Source organism: Falco biarmicus, chromosome 10, assembly GCF_023638135.1.
Source record: "Falco biarmicus isolate bFalBia1 chromosome 10, bFalBia1.pri, whole genome shotgun sequence".
In the NCBI taxonomy this organism is placed as follows: Eukaryota; Metazoa; Chordata; class Aves; order Falconiformes; family Falconidae; genus Falco; species Falco biarmicus.
In genome coordinates, this window is record NC_079297.1 from 1,354,522 (window position 1) to 1,375,440 (window position 20,919).

Genomic DNA, 20,919 nt, shown 5'->3' on the forward strand with positions numbered 1-20,919 from the left:
CTCAACATTTAATCATTTACAGATCTTGATGAGGATGCTTTTTAAGTTAGACCAGTTCCTTCTGTCTGTTGCTGCAATGCATTTTGGTTTTAAGATCTTGAGACTTACAACTCTTTTCTAAAGCTTTTCAGATGGATTATATTTCCTCACAGTGACTTGTCCTCATAACATGATATTTTGTGCCATATGCAATTTTTATTAGCAACTATTTTTATTTACTTTTATTCTAGAACTTTTATAAAAGAATGCAAATAGTGCTAACAGAAATCCTTTAGATGAGGATTCTCTGTTGATAATTATTCTTGGAAAGTGTCTACATGGAATGGATAAGAATATTACATTGATCCTGTGTATTTCTCATCCCCCTCCATTCAGAGCTGTTCAGTGCCCAGTATCTTAGCAGATCATAATTTTCTTTCGAATAAAATCCCTCAGCTGTGATACTGCTGCCGCTAGTGATCTCTGAATTTTCCCCAAATGCTGTGCAGCAAAGTCTCCAGACACAGCCTGTCACAGGAGCCTCAGGGCCGGTCCCCCTCCTTCGCCAGGCAGCACAGGCGCTCCACACTAGTGGTTCAGTTCAGCCCAGGAGCTGCTTTCGAAGAGCTGCCCCACCATTTACAATTTCTGTGCTTTGGTTCCCACTGAAGTTTATGAAACACATTCTTTTTGGACAAGGCTAAACTTGAAGATGCATCTGGAGTGCATCTAGGACATACTGCAGCTGCAAACAGGCATCGCAGGGCACAGCTAGAGCTAATCCACAGTAACCACCCCTTCCCCAAAATGCATACACAGTGGGTGGCCAAGTCCTGTTTTACTTAACATCATCCCTAAGTACTGCTGTATCTACAGATGTGCTATTACCCTTGCTAGCAGCCACAGACACTGTTTGCTAATACAGTCAGAGGCAACTTACTGCGGTGGGAAGCACATGGGCTGTGCAAAGACACCTCCTCCCACAAGCGGCACGCTACCTGGCACTTCTGGTTCAGGCTGGAAAGCTCATGGAGAAAGGATTGAGATGGTGCAGTGGGAAATGCTGCAGAGGAAAGGATGGGGATGGGGAAGGAGGCCCCAGACAGATCTTGCACAAAGAAAGCAGGTTACAGCCCACCCTGCCCTTGCGGCAGGGCAGCAGCCACGTGCAACTCTCTCACGTTCAACTTCAGTGCCCAAAGTCTGCCACAGTGGTCTGCAGATAAAAGGGAAGTTAAAATAGCACCTGCATCCCAGGGGACTGATGTAAAGGTTTTAATTAGCCCAAAGATGCCACTGGAACAGAATGCCGTAAAACTGCAAGGCAGGGGCAGTTGTACACTCTGCCGTCAGAACGATGCAAATCAGTAATGATGCAGGTGAACCAGAGACCTGCATTAACCGCATTAACATTTGCTGGAGCAGTGGAAAGAGGTCACAAGGTGGGACCAGCAATGCAAGCTGGGCACATACTCGCTGCTTGCAATGGCCAGATCAGTGCTGGCATCCTACTCCAGAGGGGGCACCTCGCACGGACAAGGCTTCCCGCACATTTTGCAGGTGATATTGCAACTTGACTGGATGCAGACTTTGTCATTTCACTTAAAATAGTCCTCTATCTTTCCCTCCCAGCCATGGATTTTTCCTTGCTATCTTTTGTTTCTCTTCTTGTTTTTATGCATTCTGGGCCTTCTAATTTATCCTGACTGAAGCTTTTTCTCCTTTTGTGGTTATACAAATTGCATTTTTATTTTTCAGTGCTGCCATTGCTTTGTCACCGAGCAAGGGTCGACTGGCAGCTAAGGTGGAAGGTAATCCTACAGTTATGCACATGCAAGAAGCAGAGGAGCACACATACAACATGAAAATCCTCAGATCCAAGTGCTAGGAAGGCGGAATTTGGTTTGCAGTTGCGAGGCTGGAAAGCAGAAGCACAGCCTGTCCACTGCTGAAGAAAGATGCTGTCTCATAAGACCGAAGCTGCTCCAGAGCACAACCTGGCATAAAACAGAATGAACAGACCCTACAGAGTTTGCCAGTCATTCCTATTTCCAGAATCTCATCACAGTAACCTGCCTCCAAAACAGACAGCTAACAACAGGGTGTAACAGGCTTATCGGCAGCAGAGATGACTGTGCAAACAAAGAGTTACTTAAAGAGATGCTCGCACCTTGGTATGTGTTACAGGAACTGATCACACCCACCACTGACACAACTAACCAGGCAGCATCGCACACAAATCACAGCCTCTGTCACTACGTTTCAAGCAACTTCAGAGAATCAGTCAGAGCAAATCTCATTGAGAGGAAAATAGAGCGAGAAAGGCTATTGCATGAATCTGCAACCGAGCCTGAGCCCAGTCTCCTAGTTACTGCATGTGATGCCAGCACCGAGCCGAACCCACCCCCAGGGCTAAACCTGCAGCCGCTTCCAGATGGGAAGCAGGTAAGAAACCTCCTGGAGCTGGAAACCCTGTGTTCTGGGGGAAACAACTTGCTGGGACTTTACAGACAGACATGGTGTGGAGAAGAAGACTTTCTTCCTCTCTGTCACAACCAAAGCAAAGAATGTCAGAAAGCTTTTGGGTCACAGCAGATCACCTTCAGAGTATGACTTCCACCACTGGCACTTAGCCTCCTCCCTTCATGCTTCCTCTGTCGCAGACCATCTGAATACCAAGGTGACCTGTGAAGATAACACAGAGAGAGGAGGCATTTAGGAGCCACTGTGTCGATAGTTGAGGACAAAATATAATTATACTGTCCTCCTGGCTATTGACAGAGTGTTCCCTCAACTGCACAACACCTGCCTGCCTGGAGGCTCAGCATCTTGCGCGGCTCAGCACCCGCCAGAGCCAGCCCGTGCGGGCCAGGCTCTCCCAGCCTGGCTGCAGAGGATGCCCTTTGTTTCAGATCAGGGGAGATAACAATCCACCTGCAAACAAAGGCCTCTCTTTTATCTTCTTAATATTCACTCCAAAACTATCATCCAGACTACAGGCAGGCAGTTATGCTTCTGAATAACACACAGGAGTTTTTTGGCTGTGAAAAGCTGAGCTGCCTGCATGTTTCTGCAGGACTGTACCGGCTGTCCAGCTACACAAGGAAGGGCTCCTCAGTTTCAAATCAAAATGTATGATCCAAATGAGCCAGGGCGAGTGAGAGAAACCCACCTGGCTGCTCTGCGGACACCAAGCCAGTGGAGAGAGGATTCTATTCATATTAAATGAGCTAGCTGCCAACAAACTGTCTTCAGGACGAGAGACAGTGCACCCACAACAGCACAGAGCTCAGGAAGGATGCATCTCCCTCGCTCGCTTGGTAAACCTGTCCACAGAGCACTTTGCTTGTCCGGGGACAAACTTCAGCAGTGAAGTAAATTAGCTGTTTCTTTTAATTTGGGTGTTCTTGCCACAGGGCACTATAGTCTGCAGAACAAGCCCCAGCACCCACAGCGTACCCACTGGCTGGACAGCCAAGGCCCTCATGATCATCGCTGGGTGGCAGGAAAGGTTTCTTGAGCCCTTCCTGCACAGACATTCTCCTCCGAATGACCAACTGCCACCCAGGTGACAGAGCATTCACCCAGAAGGCAAGCATCCATGGCTGAAATCCTTGCTCTAAGCCAAAGGGAATGCTCTCCTGGGCTGTGTAATGAGGCAATTCACCTTACGGTTGGGTTCTCTGCTTTGGGTGCAAGAAAACTGTCCAGAATTCCCAGGCTTAGGCAGGCAAATGATGAGAGTTTGGGGGTCTGCAAGATGCTCCAGCTGTGGTGCTTGCAGCCCAGCTCCCCTCTGGAAAAACTTCAAGAAGCCTGACATCTGCTCCACTGCAAAACAGAACATTTTGTTTATACTCAGAAAGATCTGCAGGATGAGAGAAGTATTTCATGCCCGGCCATAATACAAAGCAGCGCTTCTTCATCAGCTGAGGAACCCCCCCAAAAAGAGGTGGGCTCCCCCTCAGCTCCCCCTGTGCCGGGAGGCAGCTGATCAGCATCATCAGCTCGCTCCTCTCACACCCACTGTGTGCAGCCCAGGGCTGAAGGGGGGTGCGGGCGAGTCCCTGTGTCAAGGCAGAGCCCTCCAGGTGCCAGGCGGACCCCAAAGACAGCACCGGGAACCACCCGGCTACTCCCTACCTGTTGTTCAGAGGAATGGGAATGGAGACATGGCATGTGGCAGGTGGGACTCAGCGGATGCATCAGAGGTGGTGTCTGGTATTTTCTGCTGGGTCCAAGAGAGTGTCTGGACAGGACGACTGGTGCAAATGAAGGGATGCAACACAGAGAGGGAGTCTGGCAGCTCTGCAGCATGCCAGAGATGTGGCACCAGGGCAGATCCCTCCAGCTCTCTTATTGCCAGACATTTTCCTTCCCCTGCCCTCCTACAAGCACAGCACCGTGGGGCACAGACCCAAAAGTCCCAGATCTTGCAGCTTCTACAGACAAGGTCTTGGAGTTACTCCAGTCCCACGTTCAAGAGGACGTTATCAGAAAACAGTCCTATGCCTCATGCCCACAGGTCCTGCACGACAGCAACGCTTGCTGACGGTCCCACTCACAATGCAGCATCACCATGTAGGCCATTTTACATCAGGTCTTTCTGCTGTTTCATCACAAGCCATCTCACACATACTGTAGGTTACAGGGATCTGGGATTGCTCTATGGACCACCACTGGGAAAAGGACAGGGAGGTTATGAAACCTGTGCTCCCCGCACAGGAATAATGATGCCAGCAGAAGGTGCTACTTGCTCATGGACGCTGTGCCCTGCCAATACCCTGTTCCTGGATGTCAGAGCTGGTGTCATCTAGTTCCTTGGCCGGGGGCTGGTGTGGTTTCATGACCACCCTGGACATCAGCCCTCATGGGATGCAGCATGGCTGGGAGCTCTTCTCTTGAGCTGCAGAAAAGATCTGCGCTGACCTCAGTGAGATTTGGGATGACCCAGATCCTTGAGATTGTCTCCAGGCTTAATGATGGGGTCTATCTTTGAGTGGTGAGGACACCTTTCCTTGGTGACCTTAGGCTTTGAAAGGGCCTTGAAGGTAATGGTCTGCCAGCTCCAAGCATCCGTGTGGACATGAGTTCTCCCTGCACCTCACGTCAGCCCCTCTGCTCCCCAGGCAGAGGACTCACTCCCAGACTACTGCAAAAGGGCACCTGGAGCCAGGCGTGAAGGACAGGAGCCCCAGCGCTGGAGGCTGGTCAGCTCAGCTGTGTGACCAGGCCAGGCTGAGCACGTCTCCTCTTTCCACCTGCGCTGCAGCTGCGTGCAGCTCTGGCTCCAACACTAGCCATCATTAAAAAAGGCAGCCAACAGGATCTCCAGGGGGCCTACGGGTTGGTATTCTTTCCAGTTTAATTCCTTCCTGGGCATGTCACTTAGGGCATGGGCACATAAGTACAGCGGGAGACAGCCTTCTGAAAAAGACAGGTAAAGAACAGTCATGATGCTTTCCTCATCTTGTCACGGGACATGCTACAAGAAGCACCTGCCAGAAGACGGGAATACTGCCAGAAGACGGGAATACTGCCGCCTTCCAGCCTACCCTGCCACACAGGGGAAGCTGCTGGCCTTTTCATCATTAGCTCCTACATGGAAATAACATTTTAAACGCTGACATTATACTAAGCAGCATGACGCACAAACAAGTTCACATCACCTACTGCCTCTTAGGCAAGTTTTGAAATAAATCCAGCAGAAAATAACTCAATAATTCACGAAATCATTATACGACAGATTTAGACACATTTCTAATGGATAAACACAGACACAACATAAAAAGACATTTGAAATGCACCATTCACAAAAGGAGACAATGGACTTAACTTTAGTAGAGCCTCTGTTCTCTGTTCTAGCAACTTCTATGGAATGAAAAATGGGAAGTTTTAATCGAATTTATATTTTTAAAAGGGACACTACAGGCAAGGCAGTGGCTCTGGCTCTATGACTTATTTTGCATAGCAGGTTCCTAAATAATACGTATTGAGCACACGCTGCTGCACTGTAGAGGATGTCAAAGCAGCAGAAAGCAAGAGGTTTTGATTTTTGGACAGATGCCCTGGTAGATGGGCTTTTTGGGGGGGGCATTGCCAAGGCACAACAAAGCAGATTGGCACTGTGGAAATAAAACACATTAGTTGAATGTTCCTCTAAAGCTACAAGATGGGTATGGCAGCAGTCCCTCCTCAGTTGTAAGAAGCTCAGATGAAAGTATCTGTTCTCATATCGCCAGTGCCACAGAGAAACATAACCTGCATTTTCCATCTTCTCTTTGTGAGCCGTAAGAGTAAAACTTATTTGTAAGCTAAATTTTAGGCTTTAGAGTGTAACTCTGTGCTACGGGGCGAAATCTCTACTTGGGGAATCAAAATTGCGCCTTCTTCTCTCTGCAGGACTAGTTATCCCTACAGCCACTAACGCCACCCCCAATCCACGCCAGTTCAAAGGCCTCTGATAGAGCCTTGTGTGATTCCATGATAGTCAATCAACTAATACCTAATTACTACCTGCACCAGGCAGCAATTAATTCACACTCCTTTTTTCAAGCCAAGTTAAAATTTTAAGCATATTATACTGCATACAGAGAATCTTAACACAGAGCGTGGCTAAAGTTTAATATCACTGTATGAGTGAAAAAATAAGTGGAAGTGTAGCAGTCGTGCTGCCAAGCCACAGGCAGCACAGCACTGAGCAATCCTGTCCCAGCTGTGCACCGGTGCCGTGCAGGGCTCTCACAAACTGCCAGGGCCCTGACCAGCATCACCCGGTACCTCCATGCCCACCCAAGGGTCAGGAGCCCCATATCAGCTCCGCCCTGGGCACTGGGTCCCTGCCCAAGCTGGCTGGGGGAGTGCTGGTCCTCAGCTCAGCCACAGCTGGTATTTGCGTGAACCACGAGTACGAAGAAGCATGGCTGCCTATTCCTTATCTGCTCCCTTTCCAGAAAAGTATCTGAAAACAGAAGCCACTATTTTTTCTTGATTGCACTTTTACTGTCAGTGACAAATTATTTTTTTCTGACTAGTCAAAGTTCACAGGAACTAAATTAACATTTCAAAACAGAAACAGTATAATGACATTTTAGCAGCTTTCATAAATGAAAACTTAGGTGTATTATTTAATAAAAGTTCAATACTTACTACCCCAGAACTTTATTTCAAAACCATCCAGAGTCTCCTATTATCCTGAGTATTTGTATATATGCTATGTTAAAGTATGCACAATTAAATGATACCATAGGACAACCGCCAATGCAACTTCATCCTGGCAATGAACAAAAAAGAGAAATCTTCAGCTGCACTAATGGGAAGAGCCAGTTCCCCCTGGGTGTACTTCAAGCCACCTTATTTAAAATGTTGGACCTTACTTAGATATCTGCCTTACACTGAGGACGAATTGCACTCTACAAGTGCCTGTTTTTTCCCATTGCCCTGACAGGAGCCAGGGAAGCTAGCAAAGAAACAGATTTAGGCATCTACATTTGAACAAGTGAATCTCATTCCAGTCTCAAAAAAAACCAACAAACCCCAGGCTCAAACGACACACAGTTTAGACCTCTAAAGTCTTGCTGTACTGCTTTAGAGTGTTGCAGGTCTTGGCCCAGATTCTATTAGCAGCAATTTAAAATTCACTGGCAGATCACTGGTGCAAACATTGACTAGTGTCAGGTCTGCCACCGATCCCAGCAGTAATCCCTTAGAAACACCAGCTCTCCCACTGACAACCATCTTATAAAGTTTTTTTTCAGGTCTAGTTCATACAATATCTGCTCTGCTGCTACAGGGACACAATATCTGACTCCGGCTGTCAAGCAGCTGCAAACGTTGCATGGCTACACAGCACAGGTGCTCTATGCTATATTTATGAAGTAACTTCTCCATCCAATTTATACTGTCCTCAAAGAATGAAATCAGCATTGTTTGACAAAACCTGTTTTCCATGCGCTGTCAGACTGTGGCCGTTAGCATCTTCTAGCTCAGCCTCCCCTTGGCTGTGGCTCCTAAAACCTGCATTTCCCTCTGCTCCCAGAGTCTCCTCCACCGAGGAATTCTCCGGGGGTCCCTGCCCTCACACCCCAGTACCCGTGATCCCACCACATGGTACCACATCATCGCTAACCCCTTGGTTGTCTGCCATAATCCCTCTGCCTCCTTTTCTCTCTTTCCCTTGAGCCCATCTCTGTGTGGCACATGATGCAGAACGATGCAAATAAGAAGTGTTCCCTAAGAAGATAAAACTTTTTTTTCCTGCCTTCTATATACAGAGAAAAAAAACCTGAGCACATAAATACTTTTTACCTTTCCTTGACGTTCCTTGTTCTTCACATCCTTCCCTCAAACCCTGGGCACAGCGACTGCCTGTTGTTCCCTTTCTAGTGCTCCTTGATACTGGGAACAGCGAAGGATGGAGCGGCAGCGAGATCACAGGGGTCTAGTCACCCTGCCTTGTGCCACCCAGCCAGCCCTCTCGCTGCTCAAGGGCATTGAAAGGCTCCACATTCGGCCGCGGCAGGACACCCAGCCCAGCAGCAGCATCTGGTGGCCACCTCCTGTGGCTGTAAAAGCCTCACTAGACTCGAGCTCAGTGTAAAGAGATGAGTGGATAGGGCTGCTCACCATAGATTTTCTGAATTCCTTGGAGGTCATCCTGGGGCAGTTTGAAGTTGTGTGTTTCCATGTACTGGTAGAAAGGAGCCATGATAGCACTGGGATCATTGGAGTGTTCCAGTCCCAGCGCGTGACCCAGCTCATGGACCGCGACCAGGAAGAGATCGTTCCCTGTGGGAGGAAGGCACAGCCCGGTTAGCGCACAGCCACAGCCTGACGCAATCCCAAGCCCCGCTTACTCACAAAGCAAGAAGCAAATGCTTTGCTATCCCATTGCACAGCAGGTACCGTGACAGGGTCAGCTCCTGGAGACGGTTTGTCCTGAAACTCTGCACAGCTTTTACAGGCGGCGTCACAGAGTGGGCAGCAGGCTGCTAGCCCATGACCACCGGTGACCACGAGCACCCTCAGACCACCTAAAACAGGCAGCTGCCTGGAGCGAAAGGGCACTGGCTGTAGACTCCTTTGCAGGGAGTTTACAGAAAGCGGCCACCAGGCTGCTCCGTCCGACACCATCATGATCATGTCCTTATCCCAGTGCTGCCAGTCTGCTAATCAACAAGGGTACGTGGTGGGAAGGGAGCTTTGTCCCCACTTCTGGGGCCTCCGCTGCCACGCTCTGATCTGACCTGGACCACCAGATCCTAGGGGAGATCTGTAAGGCACCCGGCAAGGCAGAAGGACAGAGAAGACCAGGGCTAACACCCACTGTAGCATGTGTCGTACCTGGGACAAGCCCATCTCCTCTAGCACAGGCTCCTCAACGTGCTTTTACTTTGCTGGACTCCTGGCACTGCCGTGGCTGCGGGAGGTGACACAGGTAGCACCACCCTGCAGGAGGCAGAGCCGCATCGGGAAAGGCTGGGTCGGATCCCCGCGGCAGGAGGGAGGAGGTAGGAAGAGGGAAAGGACATGCTCCTGACAGGGTAACAGAGAGCTGAGGAGCCTTGTCTGGTCTGGAAGGCGGCAGGAGTGCGAAGCAGGGGTACCTTCAATGCTACGTTACAGGCATACACTCCTCTTCAGTCCCACGGATCTGGGACCTTCATCTCCTTGATCTGGTGTGGTCCCTGGATGTCCTACCTCGTGAGGGCACCTTGCCATGGGAGGTGACACAGGCCACGCTGTGTGAGGGATGACGACACAGCCAACAAGGACAGATGTAAGACTCTCCCCATGCCAATAAAATGCCTGAGCCCTCAACTCCACCTGGATCAGGCTTCTCCTTTTTTTGGGCACTGCACAAACCAAGAGCACTTGCAACCCAGACATGGGAGAAAATTGCTGGCAGTGGCAGCTCAGCAGCTGCTTTGCAGCATCTTTAAGCAGCTCATCTCCATTCCTCACATCTCCAAAGCGCACCTAGCTTAACAAAGTTCAGTTTTCGTACACAGCTGAGCTCTCTGCTGTCACCCCTCAAAATGTGACAGCATAGGTTCAGGGGTCTGCAAGTCTTCACAGCAGGGTGCTTTGCCAGCATCTCCAGACACCTAAAGTCAGTAACAAAGAGTGCTCAACTGGTCATGATATACCACACCAAAATGGTTAAGTTGTCTGAACATTTCAGTTGGAGGGTCTAAGCACCTGAATATGCATGACAAGTTACAATATACCAATGCATTTCAAATGTTCAAATACAAATGTCCAAAACCATATGTGGGCTAAAATTTAGCCACGTGTGTTTAAAATTCCAGACTTTCTGTATTCAGGAAATCCAAATGGTGACTTACTGAATTTTTTTTCTCATCTATTGCTGAAAAATCTGGTGTGTACAGAACAAGTCAATAAAATATCCAATAGCACAGTATAAAAATGCATTAAATAGTTTCATGGTAAAGTCTTAAGGACTGATCGCTCTTCATGGGTTTTCAAAAACACTAAGTTTAGAAGATGCACAGCCTGTTGCAAATTAAATGGACTTACTCTCATGTATCACTTAAATGCTCAAGAAAGCATAATTTTCACTGCTACTCACACATGAAAGTCCATAGGTGTCCTGGTTTCAGCTGGGATAGAGTTAATTTCCTTCTTAGATGAAGACTCATACCTGAAGAACTACGTCAACAACTGTGGTGGTCAGGCCAACCAGCTCTTCTGCTATTGACCAGAAACGCACCTTTTCCTAGTTATCCTTATGAAATACCTGTATCTGGAAACACAGACAAGTGTGGAAAACAGCTGCTGCTGTCCAGTTTTAAAACACCATTTTGACTGACAGCGATGCACGAGGATGCCACAGGACACAAAAAATTCTGGCTGGGGAGCTCTGCTTCTTCGCATCTGAAAGTAAGGGACTCACTCAGAAATGAACCTTCCCAGTACTAGCACAGCCACAGAGGACAGGCCAACGCTGGGGTGGAAAAGCTGTCCTCCCGTGGGAGGGTACATCGCTAGGAGGCCACTCAAACTGGAGGAGCAATGTGCTGGGAGGTGGCGGCTGGAACAGATGAAGCAGAGCTAAAGAGAATTTCTAGGAAATGAAGCGACTTCCACAGAAAGGACAAGAAGCTCCTTTGTTCCCAACAAATACTCTTGATTCTCAATGCTGTGGTTGCTTCTCATCTCAAAACATTTGCTGAAAGGCAGCAGGATGGTACTAGCAAACACAGCTTCCTCTCCTGCTCCCTGCTCTGGACAGATTTCTCACCGTTTCATCACCTCACCTTTTTTTTTGTTTTGTTCTAGCCTCCTCCCAGACACATCCATAGTTCTCATCCTTCCAACATGCCCATGTCATCTGCTTTCTCCACCCTGCTGTATTCCATGAGGGTCCCGACTCTGAAAGAGCTAAGTCATTCTCAGAGGGCAAATGGGCAGCATGCATTTTGTTGTAAGATGAGACAGGAGAAAAAAAAGTCTAAGATCATTCCGTAAGCAGAGTGCTTGAAAACCCAGCTCTGGATTCATCATCCTATTTCTCTTGAGAGGTCAGTTTTCACCAGTAACATTTTTAAACAAGAAGTTCCCTTTACTTTTGTAACTGGTACGGAGTTTCATAGCGTGGAGAAGAACACACTGTTCGTTTTCTTTTCAAAGGCTGGCTAGGATTTGCTCTGAAAAGAAAACGTCAAGGTACAAAACTACTGCCTGACAGCATACTTATCTCCTCCCACAGCCCCTGGCTTGGAGCTGTGACAACTCTTTCTGTACCGTTACCCACTGCTGTTTGGCAGCTGTCCACTCAGCTGATCTACAGATCCTTTCAAGAGAAAGGAGCCTGGACCTCTCAAATTGTTTGTTAGTTCTTGAACATGCAATAAGGTCTCTGACCTTCATGTTCTCCACAGTTCTTGTCTGAGCAGCACTCTTAATAATGCCTGTCCCCTTGGAGCAAGATTCAGAAGAGAGAACTAACAGCCTCGCTCGATACCTTGCTACTCATCAGGAAACAAGGTCAGGCAATCAGATAAAGCTCCTTAACTTCCTCTTCAACCCTCTCTCCCAGGACCAAGACTGATGTAAAACTTGTATGGCAGCTGCCTGGGTAGGACAGTAGGGTGAAGAAGGAACTGACTACCCTTGCTTTGCATGTGCAGGGAAAGGTCCCAAGAGAAATCCAACCATTTTTCCTCATTTGCACCACTGGTACAAAACAAACCAGTCTGGTCAAAGACCTGCCTGAGCTTTCTCCTTCCTGATTCTCAGGAGGCATCCAAAAAATCCACCAGTAAGTACCAGAGAGAGGATGACCCTGTAAAACTGGGGGTAGTTTTGCAAGTTGGCTCATTGAGTGAACTAGCTTGACGGGCTATGCTAAAACAAAGGAACACAGTTAATTTAGCTTTGAAGTTGCTGATGTGTTTTCCAAAACAATGTTATAATCCAAAGTTATAACTGAGGACACACCTGTAGCATTACAAAGCATCGCTCACTATCATGATGCCAAAGCAGGTGAATACACTGCTTACCTTACATTCAGTTTAATAGCTCTATACTCCCCATACACACACCAGACACAAAACACACAAAACCTGAAACATACTTTTTAGTTACATTTTCTTAATTAAAACTAATTTAAATTTGTGTTCAGAATAAACCTCCCGTTAGCTGATGTATTACCAATTGAGCTAACTTAGGATAAATTGCAATATAATCACATATCAAAACCAGCTCTATTTAGCATTCTCAAATTGTTTATAATATACTACTTTTTCCTGCAGAGAGAAGAAACACATGGTTTTGTTACAACACAGAGAACACGGTAGTCACAGATAAACTGATCTATATATGATCTTCCTTCTAGTCATACACTCCATCACTCATGCTTCTTTGATTTTCATCTTCAGCTGGAAAAGTGGCTGTTAAATCAGGTTAACAGACATCCTGAGAAAATTTCTTCTTTGTGAAATTGCTAGCACGTGCCTTGCACATTTTGTTCATTTTAATTATGAAAATCCATATAAAAACCTTTTCTTTATTTGGCTAAGCAACTCACTGCATAACAGGGTATCCAATTGCTACAGGTCAGCAAAACCACTCAAATGCCTATCAGTTTACAGCAATAGGTCACAGGGATGCTGTTATGGCAATGTTGTGACACTACTATTAGTATTTACCCCCAAGCATGACAGCTATATATATAGCTGTAATGAGCGTAGGTAGACTCTGTAGAGCACCTAGCACAGTGGAGTGTAAACCCAGGACGGAGCCCTAAGACAAGGGAAGTTTAAATAATACTGTATATCTGATTAATAATAGAAAAGTAACTGTGAATCACTGATCTTTCTTGTATTAGTTTCACACTTTATGAATTGTATTATTGTGCTAACACATCTATGTATTGCAATTTGCTCAGACATTACTGAAAAGACATATGAAGGTTAAAATTTGAGATTTTATTAAAGTAAGAATGATACTGAAGAAGTCAGATCATTGGTTGTGACAATAGCACGCCTAGGGTAATTACAGAAAAGATGGTGTGAACTAAACATGCTTTAAATACACTAAAATGATCCCTTCCGCTCTAACAGCCATGTAGAGACATTCATTTTCCAAGCACAACTTAAAGAAGCTTTAGGGCTACTCTAAGCTATGCCTTGGCTCCTTCATCTTCAGACCTGGTAGGTCTGAACCGTCAATCAGAAGAACATGCGATTAGTCTGTACTCCTCCATTCACCTCCACAACACTATAACATGCTCCGCTCAAGGAAAGTTTTTCAGTCTTCTGGAGATCCTGAAGAAGTGGTGATACTGCTTTTTTGCGTCAAATGAGATGTGGAAAACAGCTTCTCTATCTAGAAAGGAAGGAAATACATGTTAAAAAAATATAAGCTTCATTTTGTTCGTAAGCTATTATCGTTATAAATGTAGCAACGAATATGATGCATCTTGAGGACTTTACAAAAACTCTTAAGAGTGTCTTTAAACAACTTCACTAGAGAAAGAAGAATGAGTGATACGCAGTCTTAACAAAAACTGTACCACAGCCACATTATTAAACTGATCTCCACGGGATCAAGTGACTGCAGAAGGACAAAGAACCGCATTATATTACCAGTCATCACGAAAGACAGGTAGCTTGCCATATTGTCCCCGAAAGGCAGCAGGCTAACTCGGTCTGTTACTTCTGCTACAGACCTATTAATGTTGCAAGCTGTGCTTTATCTGACATGGCACAGATGGCACTATGAGGACAACTTCCTGTAGAAAATCAGAGGAAAAGTATAAAATATTTTTCTGGAACGGTGAGACCAAAACTGACTGAGTGATGTGGAGGCAAGAGTGAGCAGCCAGACAGAGGGGAAGTCGTGACTGCTTCGTCTGGCTCAGCAGCCTGATGTTCAATGGAATAAGAGTGTTCTGCTGAAAAATCTTCCTGTATCTTTCACAAGTATAGGTTGCAAGTCAATACCAAAGAATTACCAATCCTAAAATTAAAACTCATATTTGCCTATATTAGCATATCATTCCTTTATTTGGTAGAACAGATGGTAAAGAAAAATACTCATAAAACCACGGAAAAATGTAGATATGACTTTCATTCCATCAATCTTGAACAGCTATGCTGGTGGTTTTATTTTTTAAAAGTACTAAAATACAGCAGGGTCTACAGACAGAATTTAATACTTGACCCAGCTGTGAAACAGCCAGAAGGCAACTACAAAACCAAACCAAAACCAGTATTTTGAAACAGTGAGAAGGCTGGCTCAGCATGTTCCAAACAGGTCCTGGCACAGGCAGTGCAGATACAAAGTTTGTGCTATTTGGGATTCTTTTTTGTCCGCCAGGTTGAAATTATATTCAACTCCTGGTACTGGCAACAGAGAAAGTGCTGTTCTGGAAGCTATGAGAGTAGCTCTTTGCCACAAAGAGGGTGCCTTCTACCTAGGACAGGAGATTTATTTCTGCCTAGGACAGGCGACTTACTGTCTGTCCTCCCCTGACACAGAAGGTTCCTCATGGGGCTGTAAGGACCGAGTAGGACTGAGAAGTAAGAGAACTGGCATGTAAGAGGCACTGCCCCCTCAAAGTAGTATTCTTGGTGGATTTGGGTAGAGAAGGCAATACTAGTTAAAAAACTCCGCTCTTCTTCACAAACGGAAGAGAAAAAAAATAAACAACTCCCAAGCTTGCTGCTTGGTTGTGATGTCAAGATCTAGAGTAGTGGGTGTCTGCTGATGCTGCAGTCCACCTCTGACTGCAATGACCAGCAAACTCTATTCACGAATTCATCTATTTTTCATTTTTTTCTCTTCCTCAGTGCCTGTTACTTTACTCCTCTCCCTTTCAGCAAATGGAATACAGCAAGTTTATTAGAGATACTGCTGCGTTTTGGCTTGTTTCACATCATCTGTTTCTGCTTTACAAAGGAGGGCGGCAAAAAGAGACATTTTGGCTCACCTTGATTCTCGTGACCTGCCTTTTTTACAGTTGATTTTTTTCTCTTCTTTTTTAAGGGAACGACACATCATTTTGATTCTTACTGTCTCCTTCATATGAAACTCAACAGTATTTCATTCTCTGTGGAAAGAAGTAAAATATTTTACTTCGATTACACAGAAATCAATAGCATTCCAAATACCTACATAACTGTATTCATACTCTGTGTATTAAAGAATTACTGACAAAAGCAATGGAAAATAATTTCCCTTACAGAACATTGTGAACATCAGGTGTATTTTACAAGTACACTGTTTTGAAAGTGGAATTTGTAAGTGATCCTTATTAATGTAATTCATCAAAAACTAGCACTGTAAATACTGCAAAGCTTTAAAATCCAGACTGCACTAGCACAGCACTACTATAATGCCACTTCTATGTGTGTATGACGACAGCATATACAACAAGGGAAAGCACTACTTACAGAGATACTGTCCGGGAGTGAAGAAGAAGAATCTGAAGACAGAAGTCTGCCACGTGTGCCAGTGGGCTTTCTCTCTTCACTTCGCTTTTGTAAAAAGTTTTCATTTGCAAGGTCTCTATTTTTGGCCTTCAGTGTTTGGATTGACGTGACAGGGATATAATCTCAAACTGTTACTGATTTAAGCTACCTGATTTGATTTCTTTTTTACTCTCTTGAGACCATGTATCTATATGCTTGCTCAGATTTGGTTCAACATTAGTAAATTATTTTAGAGTACTCCGGGATTTTAGAGAACTCTGGCTTATGGGAACAAGTCTCTCAGGTAGTTACAGAATGAAACCAATGTTAAGTAGGTATGTTCTAGAGACTAAATACTGAACTGGTCTTCATTAATGAACAAAAGTACTGGCTAACATGATCTAGCATGATCTGATGGAGTGAAGTATCATAAAAAGGCCTGACAGAATAAATTGACATTTTAATACAATTTATGCCGCACTTGACTTCCAACATCTATATGAAAGTCTTTCATGTAACAGGTCTCTTGCGTTAAAGGACACATGAGTAACTTCAAAGCAGCTCTGATTTTCACTCTGAAAAATACTGATGCTCCTTTTCAACAACAGTGTCAGAAGCCTGAAAAATAATGATGGATTCAAAATGCCATTTGTTAGAACAAAACTCTTTAGATGTGGAGATGTTCTATACCTGAGAAATCAGAGAAAGAAAATTAAAAAAGTGTTTAACAGCCAAATAGCACAAAGATTATGTGTGTACTGTGTTGTGAGTACATGCGCTGTCAAGTTGCTCATTATATTGATAGTTTGTAGATTGTCTTTGCTGGCCTCAGCATTTTGATAGAAAATGAAAATGAAAAGAAGTGGTAAAATAAGAAAGAAACAAGACCGAAAGCAAGGCAAAAGGTACAGGAAACGTGAATTAATTGAGGAGAAAAGACTACCAAGTTCTGGCAGTACGCTGGGTGAAGGCACAGAGGTTAAGGGAAAATGCATTTTCTCTTTTGGCAAGCATGCACTGTACCTGTACAAGTCAGGTAAGTGGGTTGTAAGTAAATAGTAGAGAGTCAGCCTAGAACAGCGGATACCAACACAAATCTCAAAGAAATAAACCAACCCAACAACTGATACTCTTCATTCCTCTTAGTCCCCTCCCTCCACCTGAAATATCACAACTGTAATCAAACAAATCAAACAGAAGAACGTTTAGTCAGCAATGTTTCCTAAGTGACTGGAAACATTTGGAAGTCTTTGATAATGAAGAACTACCTGACCAGGTAAAAAAATGCCAAACCTACTTACACATACTGCTTACTGTTAGGGGTCTGTTATATAATACATTCTAATGTACACACAATTTTTACATGATTAATCTAGTGATTAATGTACAAGCAACCTTGTACATTCTTGCAGTTAAAAATAGAGCAAACAGTAAGAGGTGGTACTCCAAAAGCTGGGGTGGCTCTAAGGTAAACCAGGTCAGAAGAAAGCAAGAGAAAAACGCTTGGCTACACCTGTTCCCTTACCTGGTTCACATTGGGGCCACTTCAACCTTCCCCTGGTTGAAAGGAGAAGAAAGAGGTGCTGGGAACACCATGACAGCGATGGGAGGAAGCACGTGCATAATCCCTTGTGTAAGAGTTTAAACTGAGCGAAAACCTAAAGCATCTAACTGGAGACCCAGAGCACTAGTCTGCAAACTAGTTTTCAGAAGCTGAGAAAGAAAAAGCATGGTACTTGAGTTCTGTTTCTCGTTCAAGGCCAAACTATTTAGGGCTCTGACAGACACTCATACCTCCAAGATTCGGGACTCTGAACGGGGAAAGCCACACACCTATTCCTTGAGATAGTCTGTAGAAGAACCTGTTCTAGCTAGACAGTCTATTAAGTATAATGCCATTGCTTAGTAACTGCATTTTTTGAGAAGAAACCTTCCATATTTTATCTCTAATGTCTTCTGGAGTATTCAAGACAAGTGAGCAGAATCAAGTACTTTGACGTGACCGTAAAGGCAACAAGTAACAGAAGCATGGGATATCCTCTGTAGGACACCCAAGATGCACCAAATGGATCAGGGCAAGAGTCAGTGATCTAAATGGGACAGACACCAAGCAGAGGCACTGCTGCAGCAGAAAATCTGTAGGTGTCTGGGCAATTTTAAGAACACTGTACTTATAGCAGAAATAAAAAGAATACCAGGACATTCAGGTTCAACCTCATGTTGATTTGGCACACCCGATTTCTAACAAGAACAGCCCAAGCTGTGACAGCAGAGTGGCTCTCAAAGCTTGGCTAAATGCCTTTGTTTGTGCAACTGGATTCCACTGTAAGCGTAGAGGTGAGAGACGATCCCACCTTTAGGAACAAATGTCAAAAGAATCCCCCTTTAGGGATACACATGTCAAAAGAATCAAGAAGGTCTGTGACATTAATACTGCTGTAAAACTCCAGTGAAGACACCACTTTGAACACACTGGCTGGCAGATCATACGTCAGCACAAAGCTGTGCGTGCCCCCTACCAACAGGCACAACTGGCTGTTGTGCTCACTGGCTATCAGTAAGACTCTTCTCCAAAATTAGCTACTCTAATCAAAACATTCTCCTTGAGATCCTTGCTGAACATTCACACGGGTCAGCTTAGACAGTATTTGGCTGTCCTGAAAAAAACACTCAGGTTCCTGAACATATGCGATGTCCAGATGGTGGCTTCAGGAGTGCTTGCTCTGTTGTCCAGATAGATGCCCACTGAAACAATGCCAGTCCTTGGGGCAGAAACACAAAGAAAAACTGTCCCGTTCCTCTCCTCTGTGGCTAACAGAAGCCTTCCCAGAAGGTGGTTCAGGCCCTTTTCCTCCAGAACTCCTGCAGAAGCTCCTGCACTGGTTTGGCACTGAAAGCGGCCCGTTAGCACCAGCACTAGTAAGACAGAGGGACTGCCATTCTCAGTGACAGTGGCAGGGCAGGTGGTGTCACTACCAACAGAGTACAGCCAACAGCTACATACTGCCATACGTACACAGCTATGCAGCCAGTATCTGCAGCGCGTTGGCCGGCACCACGTATTTAGTGGTATGGTGCTGACCACATGGATAACAGCAAGACTTTTACTTTTAAAAGACCACGAAGAAGATGTGCCTGGGATTATTATTGATCCTATTTAAAATGTTAAACCGGAGATTAAGATTTACTTCCTGTAATTAACCTGGTTTAAACAAATGTTAGAGTTGTCAGAGGAGTGAAAGAGAAGCCACGTGCAATGTGGATATCTAAACTGACAGAACTTACTTTCAGCCGCTCAGGATTCCTCTTCAACCTGTTGTTGGGAGATACACACATAACTATTATTTTCATACAAAGGCTAGGCAATACTGGATTTGGCCAGTTAATAGTGGGTTTCGTGCAGCACCTCTGTGCCCGAGCCAAGTGGAGACCCTGAGGCAGCCAAGAGATCCCAGCACAGCCAGGGCTGTTTGCCTCTTTCAGGCACAGGCTTTGCTGCCTACAGCGAGCAACATATGTCAGTGGCTGCGAGTCTTGAGATGGGTGGTTTAAAGTTTGCTTGGCTGTTCCTACAGCACATTTCAAGCAAAAAAAGTCCAAGACTTGAAGAAAGTAGAGCAAAGTCACCTTTGGTGTCCCTTCTGGTAATGCAAGCAGCTGGGACGCATGTCGATGCGGGCAGTCTCAGTAACTCGGTGACCACGTGCTGCGTCTAAGCAGCCAGGAGGGGCCGCTTGGCCTGCGACGGCTACACCACATACCGCTAAAAGACAACGACTCCAAAACCCGCTTCAGTTACCTCCCAGTGCCCATACATCAAAATCTAACAAGCTGGAGCCCTTGCTGCTACAAGTCTGGGATAAGCTAAAGGCCAAGAGCTGCCTTCATTTCTGCTGAGGAGCACCTTCCAACTGTGACCATGCCAGTTGCTCCTCATTGTGTGGTTGTATAGATGATTTATCTCTAAATGTAAAGCCACACTCCTCCTCTTTTTCAGTTGCATTGTTTGCCATATCACTTCTGATTTGCCTGGATCCCTCCAAATTCCAGTGCTCTGCTTCATGCTTCTAGCTGTTCCCACTTGCGCTCTCATCTGAAAACTTAACAAATGCATTCCATACCCCATGACCCCAGTTAACAAGGGCTGCTCCGGGAGTTCCAACTTCCTACCTGGTTCTACACATCTTCATCACAATACCATCTAAACTCATCTTACACAGCTTGCTTACAGGAATGACAGAGAAGGCAGTACAACGAAGATGATAAATCAGCTATCATGAATTGAAAGTACAGTATTACTCAGCTAAGGGAACTGTATGCATGAGCAGAACTGTAACCAATATCCAGGGGGAAGGAAGCTTTGCATTTACTTTGAAAGCCTAGGCAGGATCACTCTTCACAGCAGACAATAACAGAAGTGTTGGTGCACGTGCTCCTATTACCATGGTCTCAGAAAGACAACAAACAGCATCACAGCTATTACAATTATACTAGTAATTTTAAAGGACGTGGTAATGGTCTTGCTGTCCACAAAGGGCAAAATCAGTATTATAACGATCATGCAAAACAATAATGAGTATATAAATCTCAACTAACTATCCACTAGCTGGTGTGATAAAATTGCTACTGAACCACAGCAGATTACCACAAAGCATCTTTACAAGGTAGAAGTTTTCATCAACAGGATATATCACATTCTTGAGGTACAAATCAGAGATAGCTGTTTTCACAGAAAATCTGTTCAAATAATTCTTTCTTCCTGACTGGATGAAACGTCATGCGAAATGTTTCACTTTTATCCATATAATTTGCACTGCTAATGAAGACTCCAAAACAGTTCTTTTGTGGTGTGACAGCTGCATCCAAACATGGACTTACTGAAACTCCTCAGATGCCACAACACAGTAAGACAGATGTAGACCAACAAAAGAAAAGCTTCAGTTCATACTAGTTTGTAACAAAACTATATGGACTGAATAGATCAGCCAAATAACCTAAGGAC

At 45.2% G+C, this 20,919-nt stretch overlaps 1 protein-coding gene across 1 annotated transcript in view; it reads right to left on the minus strand.

The window, feature by feature from the left end:
• MMP24 (matrix metallopeptidase 24) overlaps positions 1-20,919 on the minus strand; it is a 38,603-nt gene that overhangs the window by 5,558 nt on the left and 12,126 nt on the right. The window contains exon 5 of the mRNA XM_056354026.1: positions 8,605-8,766. Coding sequence (XP_056210001.1) covers positions 8,605-8,766 — 162 coding nt within the window. The remainder of the gene's footprint in view (positions 1-8,604; positions 8,767-20,919) is intronic.